The sequence below is a fragment of the Panthera uncia genome, assembly GCF_023721935.1.
Source record: "Panthera uncia isolate 11264 chromosome E2 unlocalized genomic scaffold, Puncia_PCG_1.0 HiC_scaffold_19, whole genome shotgun sequence".
Classification (NCBI taxonomy): domain Eukaryota; kingdom Metazoa; phylum Chordata; class Mammalia; order Carnivora; family Felidae; genus Panthera; species Panthera uncia.
In genome coordinates this window covers 32,566-51,329 of record NW_026057588.1, presented here as the reverse complement: position 1 = coordinate 51,329, position 18,764 = coordinate 32,566, and the positions used below count along the sequence as shown (strand labels likewise).

Below are 18,764 nucleotides of genomic sequence, written 5' to 3'. Positions count from 1 at the left end.
CAGTAATTTAAAAAATGATGTTGGGTGTGGAGGCACAAATATAGAGAGCAGAATGGGAGACAGAAAGAAGGTGGATTAGAAGCTCTGAGGGAAATTTAACGAGTCAATCATCTGCACTTATGTATTTGGTTAATTTTAATGGGTGGAAAGTCAATGGACATCCCAGGAATGGAAGGTGGGATGCTATGTGTTACCTTGGAGGCACTGTTTGAACCAGAAAGGTGAAAGTGACTTCCCAAATTATAAGTCCTTTGCTCTCCTTTATCTGAGTCTGAGTCTGAGTGTCAGTGAAGTATGAATGCCAACTTGGGTCACCCAGGAGGTGAAGCTGCTAGGAACTCTGTTCTCTGAGCTGTCTGAGAAGGGAGGATCAGGGACTGGCAGTGGAGCTGTGGAGGGCAATTTCGTGGTCTAAGAGGTCATTTTCGACAAAATCTGAAGGGATAATTCTCTGTTAGGCTCTGCAGGCCCCATTTAGGCAAAGGGACTATTCCTGATGCAAATTCTGGGATAGCTGAGCTCTGTGCCCAGAATGTTAGCCCCGAAGTATGAAACAGGAACTGGGGCTGGGGGCAGGAGCATCAGAAGGTCTGCTGGAGGTGGAATTGATGGGTGTCTTATGTGTTTATATTACACAGGGTGATCCTGAATGACTAGTTCCTGTTCCCTGTCTGCTCAGGGTCCCCTGCATTGTGGACGGTGTCAGACTCAGGTCCCTAGTTGGGGTGTAGGGCAGTGGGTTCACTTGCATTCTGCTTATGTGCATGTCTGAAGTTTTGGTACTAGGAAAGGTAGAAATGGGAGAGAGCATTAAAAACTCTAGGTATGAATGAAAAGATGCTCAACGTCGCTCCTCATCAGGGAAATACAAATCAAAACCACACTCAGATATCACCTCACACAGTCAGAGTGACTAAAATGAACAAATCAGGAGACTATAAATGCTGGAGAGGATGTGGAGAAACGGGAACCCTCTTGCACTCTTCGTGGGAATGCAAACTGGTGCAGCCGCTCTGGAAAACAGTGTGTAGTTTCCTCAAAAAATTAAAAATAGACCTACCCTATGACCCAGCAATAGCACTGCTAGGAATTTACCCAAGGGATACAGGAGTGCTGATGCATAGGGGCACTTGTACCCCAATGTTTATAGCAGCACTCTCAACAATAGCCAAATTATGGAAAGAGCCTAAATGTCCAGCAACTGATGAATGGATAAATTGTGGTTTATATACTCAATGGAATACTACGTGGCAATGAGAAAGAATGAAATATGGCCTTTTGTAGCAACGTGGATGGAACTGGAGAGTGTTATGCTAAGTGAAATAAGTCATACAGAGAAAGACAGATACCATATGTTTTCACTCTTATGTGGATGCTGAGAAACTTAACAGAAGTCCATGGGGGAGGGGAAGAGAAAAAAAAAAGAGGTTAGAGAGGGAGGAAGCCAAAGCATAAGAAACTCTTAAAAACTGAGAACAAACTGAGGGTTGGTGGGGGTAGGAGGAAGGGGAGGGTGGGTGATGGGTATTGAGGAGGGCACCTTTTGGGATGAGCACTGGATGTTGTATGGAAACCAATTTGACAATAAATTTTATATTAAAAAATAATAATAATAAACAATTCAAAAAACTCTGGGTGTGATAACATTGGTCTGAGAGAGGCCTGGTTCCAACTTGCCTGAACTGTGAACTCAGGTGTGTGGGTGGTTGAGCTAAGATTCAGGGCTGGTACTCTGAAAATCTGGGCAGGTTAAGGTAGGAGCACATGACTGAAGCCTTTGGCCCTGAGATGTGTGGTGTCCTCTGTGAGCATGTGCAGCACTTGAGGAGAAAACTCTTATCTGCGCATGCGCTCGGGGGAGCCGCTACTAACCATGAAGTCTTATAATGCGCATGTTGAAAAGTGAGCCAAGAGGGGCAAGTAAAGATGTCACCCTGACTCTTATGCCCACAATGCAAGTGGGCAAGATATTCATACCATGTGAGAAAAGTGATAAAAATAAAAGGTGATACTGTGTGGTGTTAAATGATGAACTGATGTACATTCAAATTTTCAAGAATTCATTGGACCAGTAAATTTGTCCATTCAAATGGTTAGGCATGTTCCTTCTGTAGGAGACAGTGATAAGGTTTGTCTAGAGATAATGTGGAAGCAAAGGAAGGACATAGATTGGATAAACCTTCAGTAGGTATCTTATTTTTAGAATGCAATTTTACACAAGGAAAATCTGCCCCAAAATTAAAATAATAAATCTTAGGACTTTGGGGGTATTATGGCAACATGCCTGAAAGGACAAGTGACTTATGGAGATTAGAATACCAGATAAAATGTAAATTAGATAACATGAGTGAAAAAAACACAAGTGTATAATAGAAAGAGGTTAGAAAACAGAGTACTGTAGAAAAGATTTATTAGCCTGTACTAATTGGTTGGTTTTGATAAACTATTGGCTACTTGTTACAGTAAATTGGTTGGTTTTGATAAACTATTGGCTACTTGTTACAGTAAATTACAACTTTTATTCAACAGTATTTTCCCACACACATCGAATTCTGGAAACATTATTTTCATTGTTTTTTTGGCTGTTTTAGAATTATCTGCCCTTTCTTACTCATTTGCTCTTTACATTTGTGATTTGATGATTTCTATCGCGGTGTACTTCCATCCTTTTATCTTTTGTGTATCTACTACAGGTTTTCATTTTATGGTTACCATGAGGCTTAAAGAAAACATAATAGTCTACTTTCAGTTGTTAACAGCTTAATTTTGTGTACTAAACCTCTTCCAAACCTGAAGTTATTCTTAAAAAATGTGAATGTACAATCCTATGCCACTTTAGGAGAGTTAGCTATCCTCTTTGTGATATCTGTGAAGATTTCATTCCAACCACATTGATTCATATTCTCTATTTCTATTGTTATTATGAAATTTCATCAGTACTTTACTAGACTGCCACCTCTTTTTCCTTAGAGACCAATTAGTAAAATATTTTATTTCTAACACTGAGAACCATGGTTAGTTTTAATAAATGGAGAAGGATGATGCTTTGAACACCTCTTTCACGAAATTCCTTCAATGTTATAACCACAAATAGCATCTCCATTTAGATTTTCTACACATATTGCACATCATATTGTCCTTCATCTTCCATGGGAAATTAGATATGCGTGAGTCCCACCTAAGGAAGGGCATCTCATATCTTTGATGCAGCAACAATCAGCCACATACTTTTACACCTCCCTAAGAATAAATGAATTTTCTAGAGTGATATGAAACTAGAAATACACTAATATTTGCTAGTCACAAATCTTAAAGAAGGTCAATGTAAAACAAAAACATATTGAAATTATACCTATGCAAAAATCTATCTCTTCTATCTTTTGAAACAAAATAGCATATACATTTTCTAAGTGTTGAACTTTGCATTATTCCTTATAAATCTTTTGATGTAATGTCTGAATAGAGTGACTGATGTGCTGCTTTCTGTGAATTTGTGACATTTGATATTCAATTACATACATTTCTAAATATTTATATCTTCCAAGTTACTTTTTTTTTTTTGATGTTTTCTAAAGTTTATATTTAAAATGAAGGTCTTTGCTAATTCACTACATTTGTAGGGATTGAACCAAGTGTTCATTTTGGGGTACTCATGAATAACGATCAAATGGCAATTAAAGGCTAGGTTACTGTCTTTACATTTTACAGTTTTTTCTTGTATCATAACTGTGATGTTAAGTACATTGTGAGTTTCAGCTAGAGGTTTGCCACATTCTTTGCATTTTGTGATGCTTCTCCTCGGAATGAACTCTGTGATGCTAAGTAAGGCTGAAGCAGTCCGAAAAATGTTACCACATTTTTTCTATTTATAGAGTTCCCCTCTAGTATGAATTCTCTGGTGTCAATTGAGACTTAAACATGGATTAAAGGGCGTGCCAAATATTTTATATTGTAAAATCATCTCTAGGACACATTCTGTGGTCAGGAATCAGGGTTTACACAGCTTAAGCATCTTATAACAGTCTTTACATGTGTATCATTAATCTCTAATATTAATTCTCTGATGTGGAGTAAGTGTTGAACATCCTTACAAATTCTCACAGTTTTAAAATCTGTAAGGTTTGCTCCAGTATGAATTCTGATAATGACTAAAGGTGGAACAGTGATTAAAGGCCTTCCCACATTTTTTTACATTGGTAAAGATTTTCCCACTTTGAATTCTGCGATAGTTGAGTAAGGCTTGAGTCCTGGGTAAAGGCCTTGCCAGGTTCTTTCATTTTAAAGGTCTCTATATAATGTGAATTCTTTGATGTCGAATAAGATTTGAGTGCTGGTTAAAAGCCTTGCCACATTCTTTACAGTCGTAGGGTTTCTCTCCAGTATGGATTCTGTGATGTTGAGTAAGGTTTGATTGGTGTTTAAAGGCCTTGCCACATTTTTTACAGTCATAAGGTTTCTCTCCAGTATGGATTCTGTGATGTATAGTAAGTTGTGAATAACCATTAAAGACTTTGCCACATTCTTTACATTTGTAAGGTTTCTCTCCAGTATGGATTCTGTGATGTTGAATAAGATTTGAGTGCCTCTTAAAAGCCTTGCCACATTCTATACATTTGTAAGGTTTCTCTCCAGTATGAATTCTGTGATGTTGAGTAAGGTGTGAGTGCTGGTTAAAGGCCTTGCCACATTCTTTACATTGGTAAGGTTTCTCTCCAGTATGAATTCTGTGATGTTGAGTAAGGTTTGAATGCAGGTTAAAGGCCTTGCCACATTTTTTACATTTGTAAGGTTTTTCTCCAGTATGAATTCTGTGATGTTGAATAACTTTTGAGTACTGGTTAAAGGCCTTACCACATTCTTTACATCTATATGGTTTCTCTCCAGTATGAATTCTGTGATGTTGAGTAAGGCTTGAGCGATGGGTAAAGGCCTTGCCACATTCTTTACATTTGTAATGTTTTTCTCCAGTATGGATTCGCCTATGTCCATTTAGTGATGAGCCGTCCTTAAAGGCTTTACCACATTCTTCACATTTGTAAGGTTTCTCCCCAGTAAGTATTTGCTGATGTTGAGTTGGTTTTGAGTGTGAGTCAAAGGTTTTGCCACATTCCTTACAAATGTACCTATTCTCTCCAGTTTCAATTGTCTTATGTATAGTTAGTCTTGATGACTGACTAAACATGTTCCCAGGTTTATGACATCTGTATGTGTTTTTCCCCACATGAGTCCTCTGATGATCACCAACATTGGAGAACTGGTTAAGAGCTTTCTCATATTCATTATATTTATGAGGATTCTCTCTCATATACTTATTCTTATTATGTATAATAAGTTTTGAGCTTTGATAAAAATCTTCCCCACATTTATTATATTCAAAATGCTTCTCTGGAAAATGACTCCTCAGATGTTTGTTAACATTTGAGGTGTGGTTAAATTTTTTCTCATATTGACTGCATTGAACAATTGTGTCTTCATTATAAGTGCTCTGGTAAGTTTGTGGGGTCAACTGCTCGGTAAAGGACCTCCCAAATTTATGCCACTTAGCACTTTTTTCTTCATCTTGAAATCTCTGACTTTCAGAAATGTTGGACTGAAAGGTCAATATAATTCTATTTTCAAAATAGTTCAAATAATTTTCAGCATTCACTAGGTAAGTTTCCACATCTTCCAAATTTTCATTCCATAAATATGTATGTTTCAATACTTGATTTGAGCTTTTGCTTACAGAAACACATGGCGCTGCTGAAGTGCTGGACTTAAAAAGGTTTTTCCAAAATGTTTTATATTCTTCACCATTTTGGGCACTGAGATTCTTATTATGGGCACTTGTCTCAGTTTGGATATGTCCTTCATGATATCCTTGATGCCCTTCACTTTCACCATCATTGTCCCAGCCTATCATTAAGTGTAAATTCTCAAGGGTGCTGTGTTTGTATCTCCCCATTGACTTGTTTTGAAAAGAAGCTTGTATGCAAGACTTTGGCAGGAAGCTCAGGGTGCCATGTGAAGATACAGCTGAAAGATATCAAATAACAGAAAAGTAAAATCTTTCCACTTCCTACTTGCAGATGAATGGGCTGATGACTTCTGTTATACAACCTTAATATCAGTCAGAGAAGGTCAGCAAGATGGCTGAGAAGTAATCATAAGGACTTCATTCCTCTGTGGACACATAACTTTGCACACAATGTACTGAGCACATGGCCTGATAGATAATTCTGTAGTATTGTCACGGTGTAGCACAAATCACTTTCCTATGCCTCATATGAGGCCAAAATTATTAGAAGGAAGACATTTAAATACAAAACACAAATGAACAAACTAGAATATAACAAACATAGGAGAATATCAATAGTAGGAATATTTGTTTTTCAGAACAAATCAACAAAATTGACAGACTTTTAACTAAATCAAGAATGAATGAAAGAGAGAAGACCAACTACAATCAGAAGTGAAGAAGTGAAGGCAGACACAGTATAACTAATAGCATGGAAATAAAAATAATTTTAAGAGGTGACAATGCATAATTATACGAGATTTTAAAAATCTCAACTGATCTACAACTAATAAGTAAATTGAAAAAGTTATTAAAACAAAACAAAAACTCTAAATAAAGACAAGTCCTGTACCAGATGAATTCTCTAAATAATTCATACAAACATTTAATGAGAAAGTACTTCATTCTCCTCAAACATTTCCAAGGAGTAAAGACAAGGGAGATTATGGAAAAACTCTCTGTAACACGAGCATTAAGAGGTTATCAACGCTAAAGGAAGATGCTACAAGTGAAGAAGACTACAAACTACTACCTGTGGGGAATAGTCATGCAAAGCCCATCAAAAAATAAAGCAAACTGGATCAAAAGTTCATTTTACCATTTTATAGCATAGTCAACTGTGAATTCTTCCTGGAATTCAAGGGTGTTTCAACATATGGAAAACTATCAGTTTAAGACTTCAAATTAACAGAATGAAGATCAAAAATGCTATGATCATATTAGTTACAGAACAGGAAGTGAGCATATTGAACACCATTTCATGATTAAAAACACTCAGTAAAGCAGGAATACAATGCAACAGCTGCAACCTATTAAAGGCCATGTATGTATGAAAAGCTGCTATCTCACATATTATTCAGTAGTATAAGACTGGAAGCTTCTCCTGTATGATCAGAAACAAGGTAATGAAGTGACTTCACCACTTCCATTCAAAATAGTACTGTATGTTTTAGTCAGAACAATTAGGAAAGAAAAGAAAAATTAAATAACTCTAAATTAGATGAGAAAAAATAAAATTATCTCTGTTCACAGATGATAATCTACAGAAATCCTAAAGAATCCTTATTTTTATATTTTAGTTGCGTTATCCTTTTGGTCATCACTTGCATTGTTTATTTCTAATAATTTTATCTACTGAACACTCCAATTTCAAATTTTGTATGCTATAAATGTTTAAATTGTTTGTTTCAACTTCAATAAATAAATTATTTATTTCAATAAATAAATAAATGTTTATTTATTCTTGAGAGACAGAACCCAAAGCAGCCTATGCACTGTCAGAGTGGAACCTGACATGTGGCTTGAACTCATGAACTCTGAGATGATGACCTGAGACAAAAATCAACAGTAGGACACTTAACCAACTGAGTCACCCAGGTGTCCCTCAACTTTATTTTCTTAACCTTACACCACAAGGAACTAGAAAAAAAGAACAAATATAGGTGAAATTTAGTAGAGGAAGAAAATAACAAGGAAAAATCAGAAATAAATAAAATAGGGGCGCCTGGGTGGCTCAGTCGGTTAAGCCTCCGACTTCAGCTCAGGTCATGATCTCGCGGTCCGTGAGTTCGAGCCCCGCGTCGGGCTCTGTGCTGACAGCTCACAGTCTGAGTCTGCTTTGGATTCTGTCTCTCTCTCTCTCTGCCCCTCCCCTGCTCACGCTCTGTCTCTCTCTCTCTCTCTCAAAAATAAAGTAAGGTTCATGTGATTCTTTTCTCAACCCAGTGAATGTCCTTATGATTAATGTCTTATATTCTCCATTTGGTTTGTTACTGATAAATGTTTTGCTTAGATCTCTGGCTGAAGCCACATCTTGTTCTTTCATTTGGGAAACATTCTTCCATCTTGGCACTTTGTCTAAATCTCTGCCTTCCTCTGGAAGTTAGAAAAGGCAGTTCTATCTTCTGTTATATCCTCTAGGCCAGTGATCCGCAGATGCTCTCCTTGCCTGCTGTGAACAGTGTTTGGTCCCTCGCCTGAATGTGGCGACTGTTCACTAGGTGTGGTCTGGTCTCTTTGTGAAATCAGACCTGATACCAACTCCACCAGAACTGAGGCCCTGCAGAACTATCTGGTCAGAAAATGTGGTGTGGGCAGCAGCTTGTGTATGTCTCCTAGAGAGGAGCTGACCTTTTTGAGCCTGAGGCAAGCTTGAATCAGGATGGTACTCCCACCACAGCATGGGGGTGGGGGTGGGGGGAGGTTGGTGTAACCAACTTAGACAACCAGTGTCCCCACTAAGCTGCTTCACTCAAGTGACTCTATGTTTATTCTGAGGAGTGGGGAGGGAAATGGTGTCACCCATCTCCTTTGCTCTCAAGCAGGCATCTCAGTGAATGTTGCCTCTGAGGGTAATGCTCCTAGAATAGTGAATAATCTCACCCCTGTGTGCTCCTAGTGTTCTTCAGATCATTGTTTCCAAGCTGTCTGCCCCCAAGTAGTGTACCTGCCTTCTCTCCAGGCGCAATGCAGTGGCTATTTGTCTCCACCTGACTGTTAAAACTCTAGGCTTTAAGCCATAATAGTTTTAAGAACTTATGAAGTATAGCCCCTCTCATTTGCCAAGCCATTGGCTTTGGGGAAGCATTCTCCTGAATTCCCCTGTGTGCTCTCCTTTCTCGCACCCTTCTCCACAGCCACAGCTCCCTGCCCTCCACAGCACTGCGATCCATTTCCCTTAACTCTCCTGATGGAAACAAATGAGTGACCTGTATGTTCACAACTTCTTTGCAGCTGTGTGAGGGACTTCTTTCTGTCATGGATTACATGGAAAATAGAGCATCCTCTGGACACAGTGTGGTGGCGACTCAGATAAAAGGTCAGCATTTGTTCAAACAACAGAAACTACAGAGCTGAAGACAAAGAGAGGAATAATCGTAACTACAACGTCTTAAACTGGGAAATAACAAAAACTCAGACATTACAAATGCCCAGATCATGTGTGAGAGGCACCAGAAATATCATTCTTTGTGTTCTTTTCTACAAAGCAAGTCCATAAGCCTGTGCCCAGAGGGTTTTTTTTTTTAAATTCCTAAATCTCATGAAAAGATCACAAAATATACCAAGAAATGGAAAAATGCATTTAAATCAGAACAAAATAAACCTACAAAACTGGCCCTAAATTAATAAAGAACTAATAATTGCCCAACAAAGATTTCAAAAAATGATCATAAATGGGGCACCTGGCTGGCTCAGTTGGTGGAGCGTGTGACTCTTGATCTTGGGGTTGTGAGTTCTTGCCTCACATGGGTGTAGAGATCACTTAAATATAAAATCTTAAAAAAAAAAAAGGAAAAAAAAACATCATAAAGGTGCTCATGGAGGAAGAATGGAAAACAACTAGATAACTAAATGATATCATAAAACTATGCATGATATTTTCAGACCACAATGCTATAAAATTAAAAATCAACCACAATGGGGTGCCTGGGTGGCTCAGTCGGCTAAGCGTCCGACTTCGGCTCAGGTCATGATCTGGCGGTCCGTGAGTTCAAGCCCCCGTCGGGCTCTGGGCTGATGGCTCAGAGCCTGGAGCCTGCTTCCGATTCTGTGTCTCCCTCTCTCTCTGCCCCTCCCCCATTCATGCTCTGTCTCTGTCTCAAAAAAAAACAAAAAAACAAAAAAACAAAAAAAAAAGTTAAAAAAAAATAAAAATCAACCACAAGAAAAAATTTGGTAAGACCATGGATACTTGGAGATTAAAGATTATCCTACTAAAGAATTAATGTGTTAACCAAGAAATTAGAGAGGAAATTAAAAAGTACACGGAAGCCAATGAAAATGAAAATAGTTCATCCAAAAACCTCTGGGATGCAGTCAAGGCAGTAATAGGAAGTATATAGGGAACATAATACAGAACATAACCTTACACCCAAAGGAGCAGGGAAAAGAACAGCAAATAAAGCCCCAAACCAGAAAAAAGACTAGAGCAGAAATCAATGATATCGGGGGAAAAAAACAACAAACAAAAAAAAGCAGTAGAACAGATCAATAGCAAACAAACCATGAGCTGGTTCTTTGAAAGAATTAACAAAATTGATAAATACCTAGCCAGATTGATCACAAAGAAAGAGCGAAGGACCCAAATAAATAAAATCACAAATCAGAGAGGAGAAATCACAACCAACACTGCGGAAACACAAACAATGAGAGAATATTATGAGCAGTTACATGCCAACAAATTGGGTAATCTGGAAGAAATACACAAAGTCTTAGAAACATGTAAACCACCAAAACTAAAACAGGAAGAAATAGAAAATTTGAGCAGACCAGTAAAGAAACTGAATTGGTAATCAAAAATCCCCCAACAAACAAGACTCCAGGGCCAGATGGCTCCCTAGGGGAACTCTACCAAAAATTCAAAGATTTAACACCTATTCTTTTGAGGCTGTTCCAAAAAATCGTAATGGAAGGGAAACTTCCAAACTAATTCTACAAGGCCAGCATTACCTTGATTCCCAAATCAGACAAATCCCCACTAAAATGGAGAACTACAAACCAATTTCCCTGATGAACATGGATACAAAATTTCTCAACAAGATACTAGCCAACCAGATCCAACAATACATTAGAAGAATTATTCACTAAAATCAAGTGAGGTTTATTCCTGGGATGCAGGGCTGGTTCAATATCCCTAATCAATCACCAAAGTACATCACATTAATAAAAGAAAAGATAAGAACCATATGATCCTCTCAATAGATGCATAAAAAGCATTTGACAAAGTACAGCATCCTTTCTTGATGAAAAACCTCAAGAAAGTAGGGATAGAAGGAACATACCTCAACATCTTAAAGGCCATATACGAAAAATCCACAGCTAATATCATCCTCAATGGGGAAAACTGAGAGCTTTCCTCCTAAGGTCAGGAACATGACAAGGATGTCCACTGTCACCACTGTTATTCAACATAGTGTTGAAAGTCCTACCCTCATCAATCAGACAACAAAATGAAATAAAAGGCATCCAAATTGGCAAGGAGGAAGTCAAACTCTCACTCTTCACTGACAACATGAAAAACCCAAAAGACTCCACAAAAAAACTGTTAGAAGTGAATCCATGAATTCAGCAAAGTTGCAAGATATAAAATCAATGTACAGAAATCAGTTGCATTTCTATACACCAATAATGAAGCAGCAGAAAAATAAATCAAGGAATCAATCCCATTTACGATTGCAACAAAAACCATAAAATATCTAGGGATAAACCTAACCAAAGAGGTGAAAAATCTATACACTGAAAATTATAGAAAGCTTATGAAAGGAATTGAAGAAGACACAAAGAAATGGAAAAACGTTCCATGCTCATGGATTGGAAGAACAAATATTGTTAAAATGTTGATACTACCCAAAGCAATCTACATATTCAATGTAATCCCTATCAAAGTAACACCAGCATTCTTCATAGAGCTAGAACAAACAATTCTAAAATTTGTGTGGAACCACAAAAGACCCAGAATAGCCAAAGTAATGTTGAAAAAGAAAACCAAAGCTGGAGGCATCACAATTCCAGACTTCAAGCTGTGTTAACAAAGCTTTAATCATCAAGACAGTATGGTACTGGCACAAAGACAGACACATGCATCACTTGAACAGAATAGAGAACCCAGAATTGGGTTCCCACAAATGTACAGCCAACTAATCTTTGACAAAGCAGGAAAGAATATCCAATGGAATAAAGACAGTCTCTTCAGCAAATTGTGTTGGGAAAACTGGACAGCGACATGCAGAAGAATTAACCTGGACCACTCTCTTACACCATACACAAAAATAAAATAGATGAAAGACCTAACCGTAAGACAGGGAGCTACCAAAATCCTAGAGGAGAAAACAGGCAACAACCTCTTTGACCTCAGCCGCATGAAATTCTTACTTGTCATGTCTCCAGAGGCAAGAGAAACAAAACCAAAAATGGGACTTCATCCAGATAAAAATCTTCTGCATAGGGAAGGAAACAAACAGCAAAACTAAAAAACAAACAGCAAAACAGACAGAATGGGAGAAGATATTTGCAAATTACATATCAGATAAAGGGTTAGTATCCAAAATCTAGTAAGAACTTATTAACCTCAACACCCAAAAAAAGCCAAATAATCCAGTGAAGAAATGGGCAAAAGACACAAATAGACACTTTTCCAAAGAAGACATCCAGATGGCTAATAGACACATGAAAAAATGTTCAACATCATTCATCATCAGGAAAATACAAATCAAAACCACAATGAGATACCACCTCACACCAGTCAGAATTGCTAAAATTAACAACTCAGACAATGACAGATGCTGGCAAGGATGCATAGAAAGAGAAACTCTTTTGCACTGCTGGTGGGAATGCAAACTGGTGCAGCCCCTCTGGAAAACAGTATGGAGTTTCCTCAAAAAAATAAAAATAGAACTACCCTATAACCCAGCCATTGCACTTATACAAAGGATACAGGAATGCTGATTGAAAGGGGCACATGCACCCCAATGTTTATAGCAGCACTATTGACAATAGCTTAAATATGGAAGGAGTCCAAATGTCCATCGACTAATGAATGGATAAAGAAGGTGTGGTATATATATAACAATGGAATATTACTCAGCGATCAAAAAGAATGAAATCTTGCCATTTGGAACAATATGGATGAAACTGAAGTGTATTATGCTAAATGAAATAAGTCAGTCAGAGAAAGAAAAATATATGATTTCACTCATATTTAGACTTTAAGAAACAAAACAGATAATCACAGGGGGAGGGAAGCAAATGCAAGATAAAAACAGAAAGGGAGAAAACCATAAGAGACTCTTAAATACAGAGAACAAACTGAGGGTTGTTGGTGGGGTGTTGGGTGGGGGATGGACTTGATCAAGCAGAAAAGAATCAGACAAGTTAAAGACACCTTGTTTTAAATTATCTAGTGGGATGAGACTAGAAAAATATGTGAAAGGATGGAGCCTACATGACTCAAGTGACACACAAAAAAGAGGTCCAAATGTAAATTAAGGGGATCCCATAAGGAGAGGAGAATGAAAGGGGGCAGAGAGCCTACATAAAAAACTAAAGGTTTGTACTTCTTACATATGTGGAAAAAAGAGACAATTTCAACAAGCTCAGTAAATTCACAGCAGGATAAATGTCAAAATATGAACACAGTGAAGCATGATTAAAAAAAAAAAACAACATGAACACAGTGACACATTATAAAACTAACCTCGAAAATTACAGAGAAAAGGAGAATTTTAAAACGCCATGACAAAAGCAGCTACCTAATGTTGTGGAAGGTCCCAACAAAAGGAAGCATATTACTATGGGATTGCAAAACCAGAATAACAAAATTTAAACCAAAAGTACTACACAAAAACAGATGAATTTTTAAAAGGAAACTTGCTATATAACTATAATTTTAAACTGTGACTGTGTACTCATGAAAAGTAATCATTTTGACTTATCGTAATGTCTCATTGACAATAAATAGTAAAGAATTTTCATTAAAATCAATCATAAACATGGGGTGCCGGGGTGGCTCAGTTGGTTAAGCGTCAGACTCTTGGTTTCGGCTCAGGTCACGATCTCGCGGTTTATGACTTTGAGTTCCACGTTGGGCTCCACTCTGGGAGCACAGAGCCTGCTTGGGATTCTCTCTCTCCCTCTCTCTCTGTGTCTCTCTTATAATAAATAAATAAACTTAAAAAACCAACCATAAAGAGCTCTCATGAAAAATTTCATGAGTAAACACTGAAAATACATTTAAAATGTTTTATGTTATTAATATATTCTTTCTCTTACTATGAATGCTAAGCTATAATCCATTCTTTAGTACCAAGCAGATGAACAAAACCCTTCATTTCTAAACACCATCAAAGTTGTAAAAGATAAGGGAAATCACTTTAGAAAAAATAAATATTTGGAATTAAGTTCAGAAAAACAGATACTTGGGATTAAGTTGAGAAAAAACCTAATGATTAATTCTTCCTAAATTTTATTTAAAGAAAACTACTTTTTTAATATGAAAATTTTATGAATTATCCATCTCACTTCTTTTTTGAAATTTTTTTATTATTAAAAAATTTTTTAAATCTTTATTTTTAAGAGAGAGACAGAGTGTGAGCAGGGGAAGGGCAAAAAGAGAGAGGGAGACACAGAATCTGAAGCAGTGTCCAGACTCTGAGCTGTTGCAAAGAGCCCGACATGGGACTCAAACCCATGAACTGTGAGATCATGACCTGAGCTGAAGTCGGACACTTAACCAACTGAGCCACCCAGGTGACCCTACACCTCACTTCTTATAAAGCACATGCCCATATCATAATGTTTGAGCTAAAAAATCAGAGATGAATCTCATATATAACTAACCAGAAAGTGAAAACACATATAAAAAGGTAACAAGAACTTCATATAAGTCAAAATTATAAAATGATACAATTATTAATGAATGTTACAATTGAAACTTTTTTACACGCTGCAAATTCTACATTCTAAATGTTCTAGGTCCCCTGTGACATTAATTTAAGCAAGAATTCTAGGATACGAATAGGTACATTAAATTATTTTATCACGGGCACCTGGATGGCTCAGTCAGTTAAGCGTCCAACTTCAGTTCAGGTCATGATCACAGCTCGTGAGTTTGAGCCCGGCATCAGGCTCTGTGCTGACAGCTCAGAGCCTGGAGCCTGCTTCAGATTCTGTCTCCCTCTTTCTCTGTCCCTTCTCTGCTCATGCTCTATCTCCTTCTCTCTCTCTCTTTTAAAAATAAATAAACATTAAAAACAAGTTAAAAAAATTATTTCATCACTGAGGAATGATCACATAGAACGGAATTTCAGCTTCAGTTAATACAAAGAAAAATGAATTTTTAAAGTGAACTAACGGATTAGACTTTCTTCTATTAGGGAGGTGCTTTGTTACCTGATAAAATGACTGACTCTCAATTTTTTAGGATTAAGACTAAAGCCTCCATAATATTGGAAAGCATAAACCAGAAAATGTGTGATCACGGTCTCCAGTGTTCCAGGGATTTCTACACCAAAACCCAATATGGCCACCACTACTCTTAACACACTTGTAACAGGAGGCAAAACAGAATTTAGAAATGACTTAGCACACAGTTCCTCAGAAATACCGAGATTTCTCTGGAGCCCTCAAAGCAAAGGAGAAGATCTCAGATTATGGAGGCCCTCACACTCCAAGGGGAATCTTCTGGCCCTCACAGTGGACATGATGGACCATCACTGGAGCTAAAGAAGAATCCTTAGGGAGTATAAAAGCATGATACTGTTGGGTAGCAGATGTCCCTCTGTAAGAGGAGAGAAATAAAACTAGGCTTCTTGACTAACTTCCATTCAAGGAGAGTCACTTGAACTACATTTTAAGGTCTATCTTCCTCCCTCACATTTGGACCTCTCCTCTGTCATTTGCTTCATTCAGGTCCACCTACCTGGATGTGTGGCTACTGTCCCCTTTCCATTCACATCCCAAGCCTCCTTCTTTTGCTCCAAGAAGTTGACCAGGTCTGGTTTTGACACAAGACCTGTAAATTGGAAAAAAGGAATAGGAGTATTACTGGAGATTCTACCTTTCCATCCACTACTATGCTCAGTAGATGAAAGAGGACATTGTAGAATTCTAGAAAATGATTTCCCAAATGCTGTTGCCCAACAGCCCCTTTGAGAACACACAGAAGGGATTTCCAATGTTCACATCTTGACCTCCCACTTCCATGTACTAGACACAATAATAAGGAGTGAAAACTGGAGTTTAAGATGTGGGCAATACCTTGTTATGCCATTCAATGTTTAGAATGGCCACCAATCAACATAAATGATGATGGTACCTTAAGAGAAAGCTGAAGCTGAAAAGGAAATATCAGGAAGATATTTCTCTATCTTCAAACCCCTACTTCTTTCCCTTACTGCAGGAATCTGAATTCCAGTCATGTGAAGAGGAAGCTTCCAAGAGACAGTCTTCAAAGGAAGGAACAAAACCCCGAGTGTGGTTTGGGAAGTCTGGAAGGAGTTATCCTCACCCAAGAGGAGGAGGTGTCCATAGTTCTCTAACATCACATCTCTATAGAGCTCCCGCTGACTGTGGTTCAGGAAACCCCACTCTTCCTGAGAGAATTCTATGGCCACATCCTTGAAGGTCAGCAGTTCCTGCAATAAATACCACAGTTACCAAGTGGCCCAAGGTGGGGTTCATAATCATACCTAAGATGAAAGAGGGAGTTAATGTCACCAGCTAGACCCAAGACCTGAACTTTACTGCTTACCTGCTTGTGCCTGCTGACCTTAGTCCTCATTTTACTTAACCTCTTCTTTCCAACTTATCTTTTATTTCAGGCAAAACACCCCATGGGCACAGTCTCCTGTGATGGAAACAGAAAGTGTCCAACAAAAGGCAATGACTGCCCTGAGGAAGAGCTTGGATTGGCCTAGTTTGAGCTGAACCCGACTCACACCTCTGCAGATGGACCAAGGAGTAACCCAGTCTCATTACCATTACTCATTATAATACTAAAATCTCCACCCAAGTAGGAACACAAACCTCATTTATATAAGATACAAAGTATGTAAAGAACTGTTGTCTTAAGGAACATGTATGATCTTATGCCCACATCTATATGACAAGGGCTCTCTTTCTAAATATCCACCCTAACCCTAAATAAAAGGAAACCATTCCCCTTCCCTCTGTGTGTCTCTGCTTTGGAAGTTATTGCCTGTGATCTCCTTACTGGTGAAAAATCAAGTTTCCTTTCTGTGATGACTCCACCTGGTGTAGTTTCTATCTATGACTGTTATATTTCAGGATTTTAAGATACTTGAACATGTCAGTCATATGATTCTTGTTTTCATTTTTTGAAAATACAAAGAAGTAAATAGAATGGTATTTCTGTGTCCTGATGTGGAATGAATTACAAACATAGAGGATGGGGGACACCTGGGTAGTTCAGTTGGTTGAGCATCTGACTTCAGCTCAGGTCATGATTTCAGGGTTTGTGAGTTCAAGTCACATGTCGGATTCTGTGCTGACAGCTCAGAGGCCCGGAGACTGCTTCAGATTCTGTGTCTTCCTCTTCCTCTCTATCTGCCCCTTCCCCCTCACACTCTCTCAAAAATAAATAAACATTAAAAAAAAAAAACATAGAGGGTGGAAGTCTGATTTAGAATCTCCACTCCCACAAGTCAATATCCTTACAACAGAAAGGTGAGCCCTTCATTGTCCAGTGAAAACTGATGTGATGAAGGACTCGAATTCAGGGTCAAGAAAGTATCTTTGAGGTGATTTTGGTGTAAAAAGTTGTTTTTAATAAAGCATGGGTAATGACCCATGGGCAGAGCAACCTACACTGTCATTTGGAGAAGCCATTGATTTTATACTTTTAAGTTGGGGGGTAGAGATAAGAAAGTTTCTAAAGAGATTTTCGTATGTTAAAGAAGACCAATAGAGTCCTGCAAGTCTGGCTCCGGTCATGCTAAAGTCCTTTTTTGCATCTAACAAAGCATTAAATTAAGGCTGTTGGGCATTCCTTGAACAATGTCATACTCTACCTATCCCAGGTATTTACAAATGCACTGCAAGTTCAAGGAAATTTAATTTTATCTACACTTCTTTTGTCTTTGTTTTCCTCATCAAAAGCTGCAAGCAAGGGAAGCTCAGAAAAAAAGTTTTCAGTTTAATTGTGATGGTTTCTGAACATCATTCCATAAACCCACCTAAGATCCTTATGAATGATGAGAGGACAAATATGAACTTTGTAAGGGAGAAATCCGGCAAAGACACCAAGCCAAATAATAGAAGGTAGCATCAGCTTTAATGAGAAAAATGATATCAGTGCCTAAGGCATGCCAAAGGACCTATTATTAGTGGTGTGTTCTTGTGGCCACAAAAGAGTGAATCGGAATTAAAATCCAATTATGAAAATACAGTGCATTTATACAAAGTTCAATCACATATACTTTCCACGTTCTGTAATATCCAGTATATTTTAAACAGTATCTTCTTCACATTCTAAGGAGGAAGCCTCCCATTTTTTTTCAAAAACTTTCCGAGTTATTCGGGCCTCATATCGATACATTCTGTGCATTTGTGCATTGTATTAATCCTGGTCTACACAGAGCTGATAACGCATCCAGATGGAACCTATGTAAGAAATTGATTGAAATCCCAAGAACAGAGCCAATCAGCAATAGGAATCTTGGACTCAACACCTTCCCCTGTGAATCTGTCACAAGGGGAATATTTTCAATACATGCAGGACTTTACATCAAAGCGACAATTGTTGGTTCCCTATTGGAAGCCAGGTTGGAGAATAAGGAATAGTCTCTGGGAAATAGGGGAGGAGTGTTCGGTGGGAAGTAAGTTTAAGAAGTCTGTTGGTGGGGCGCCTGGGTGGCTCAGTCGGTTAAGCGTCCGACTTCAGCTCAGGTCATGATCTCACAGTTCGTGAGTTCGAGCCCCGCGTAGGGCTCTGTGCTGACAGCTCAGAGCCTGGAGCCTGCTTCAGATTCTG

General features: G+C 38.1%; 1 protein-coding gene across 1 annotated transcript in view; it reads right to left on the bottom strand.

The window, feature by feature from the left end:
- Nucleotides 1-2,476: 2,476 nt before the first annotated feature.
- LOC125915661 (zinc finger protein 260-like) overlaps nt 2,477-18,764 on the bottom strand; it is a 23,905-nt gene continuing 7,617 nt past the window's right edge. Inside the window, exons 3-5 of the mRNA XM_049621599.1 lie at nt 16,281-16,407; nt 15,693-15,785; nt 2,477-6,015 (exon numbers count right to left, since the gene is read on the bottom strand). Of these exons, the coding sequence (XP_049477556.1) occupies nt 4,289-6,015; nt 15,693-15,785; nt 16,281-16,407 (1,947 nt within the window). The 3' untranslated portion in view covers nt 2,477-4,288. The remainder of the gene's footprint in view (nt 6,016-15,692; nt 15,786-16,280; nt 16,408-18,764) is intronic.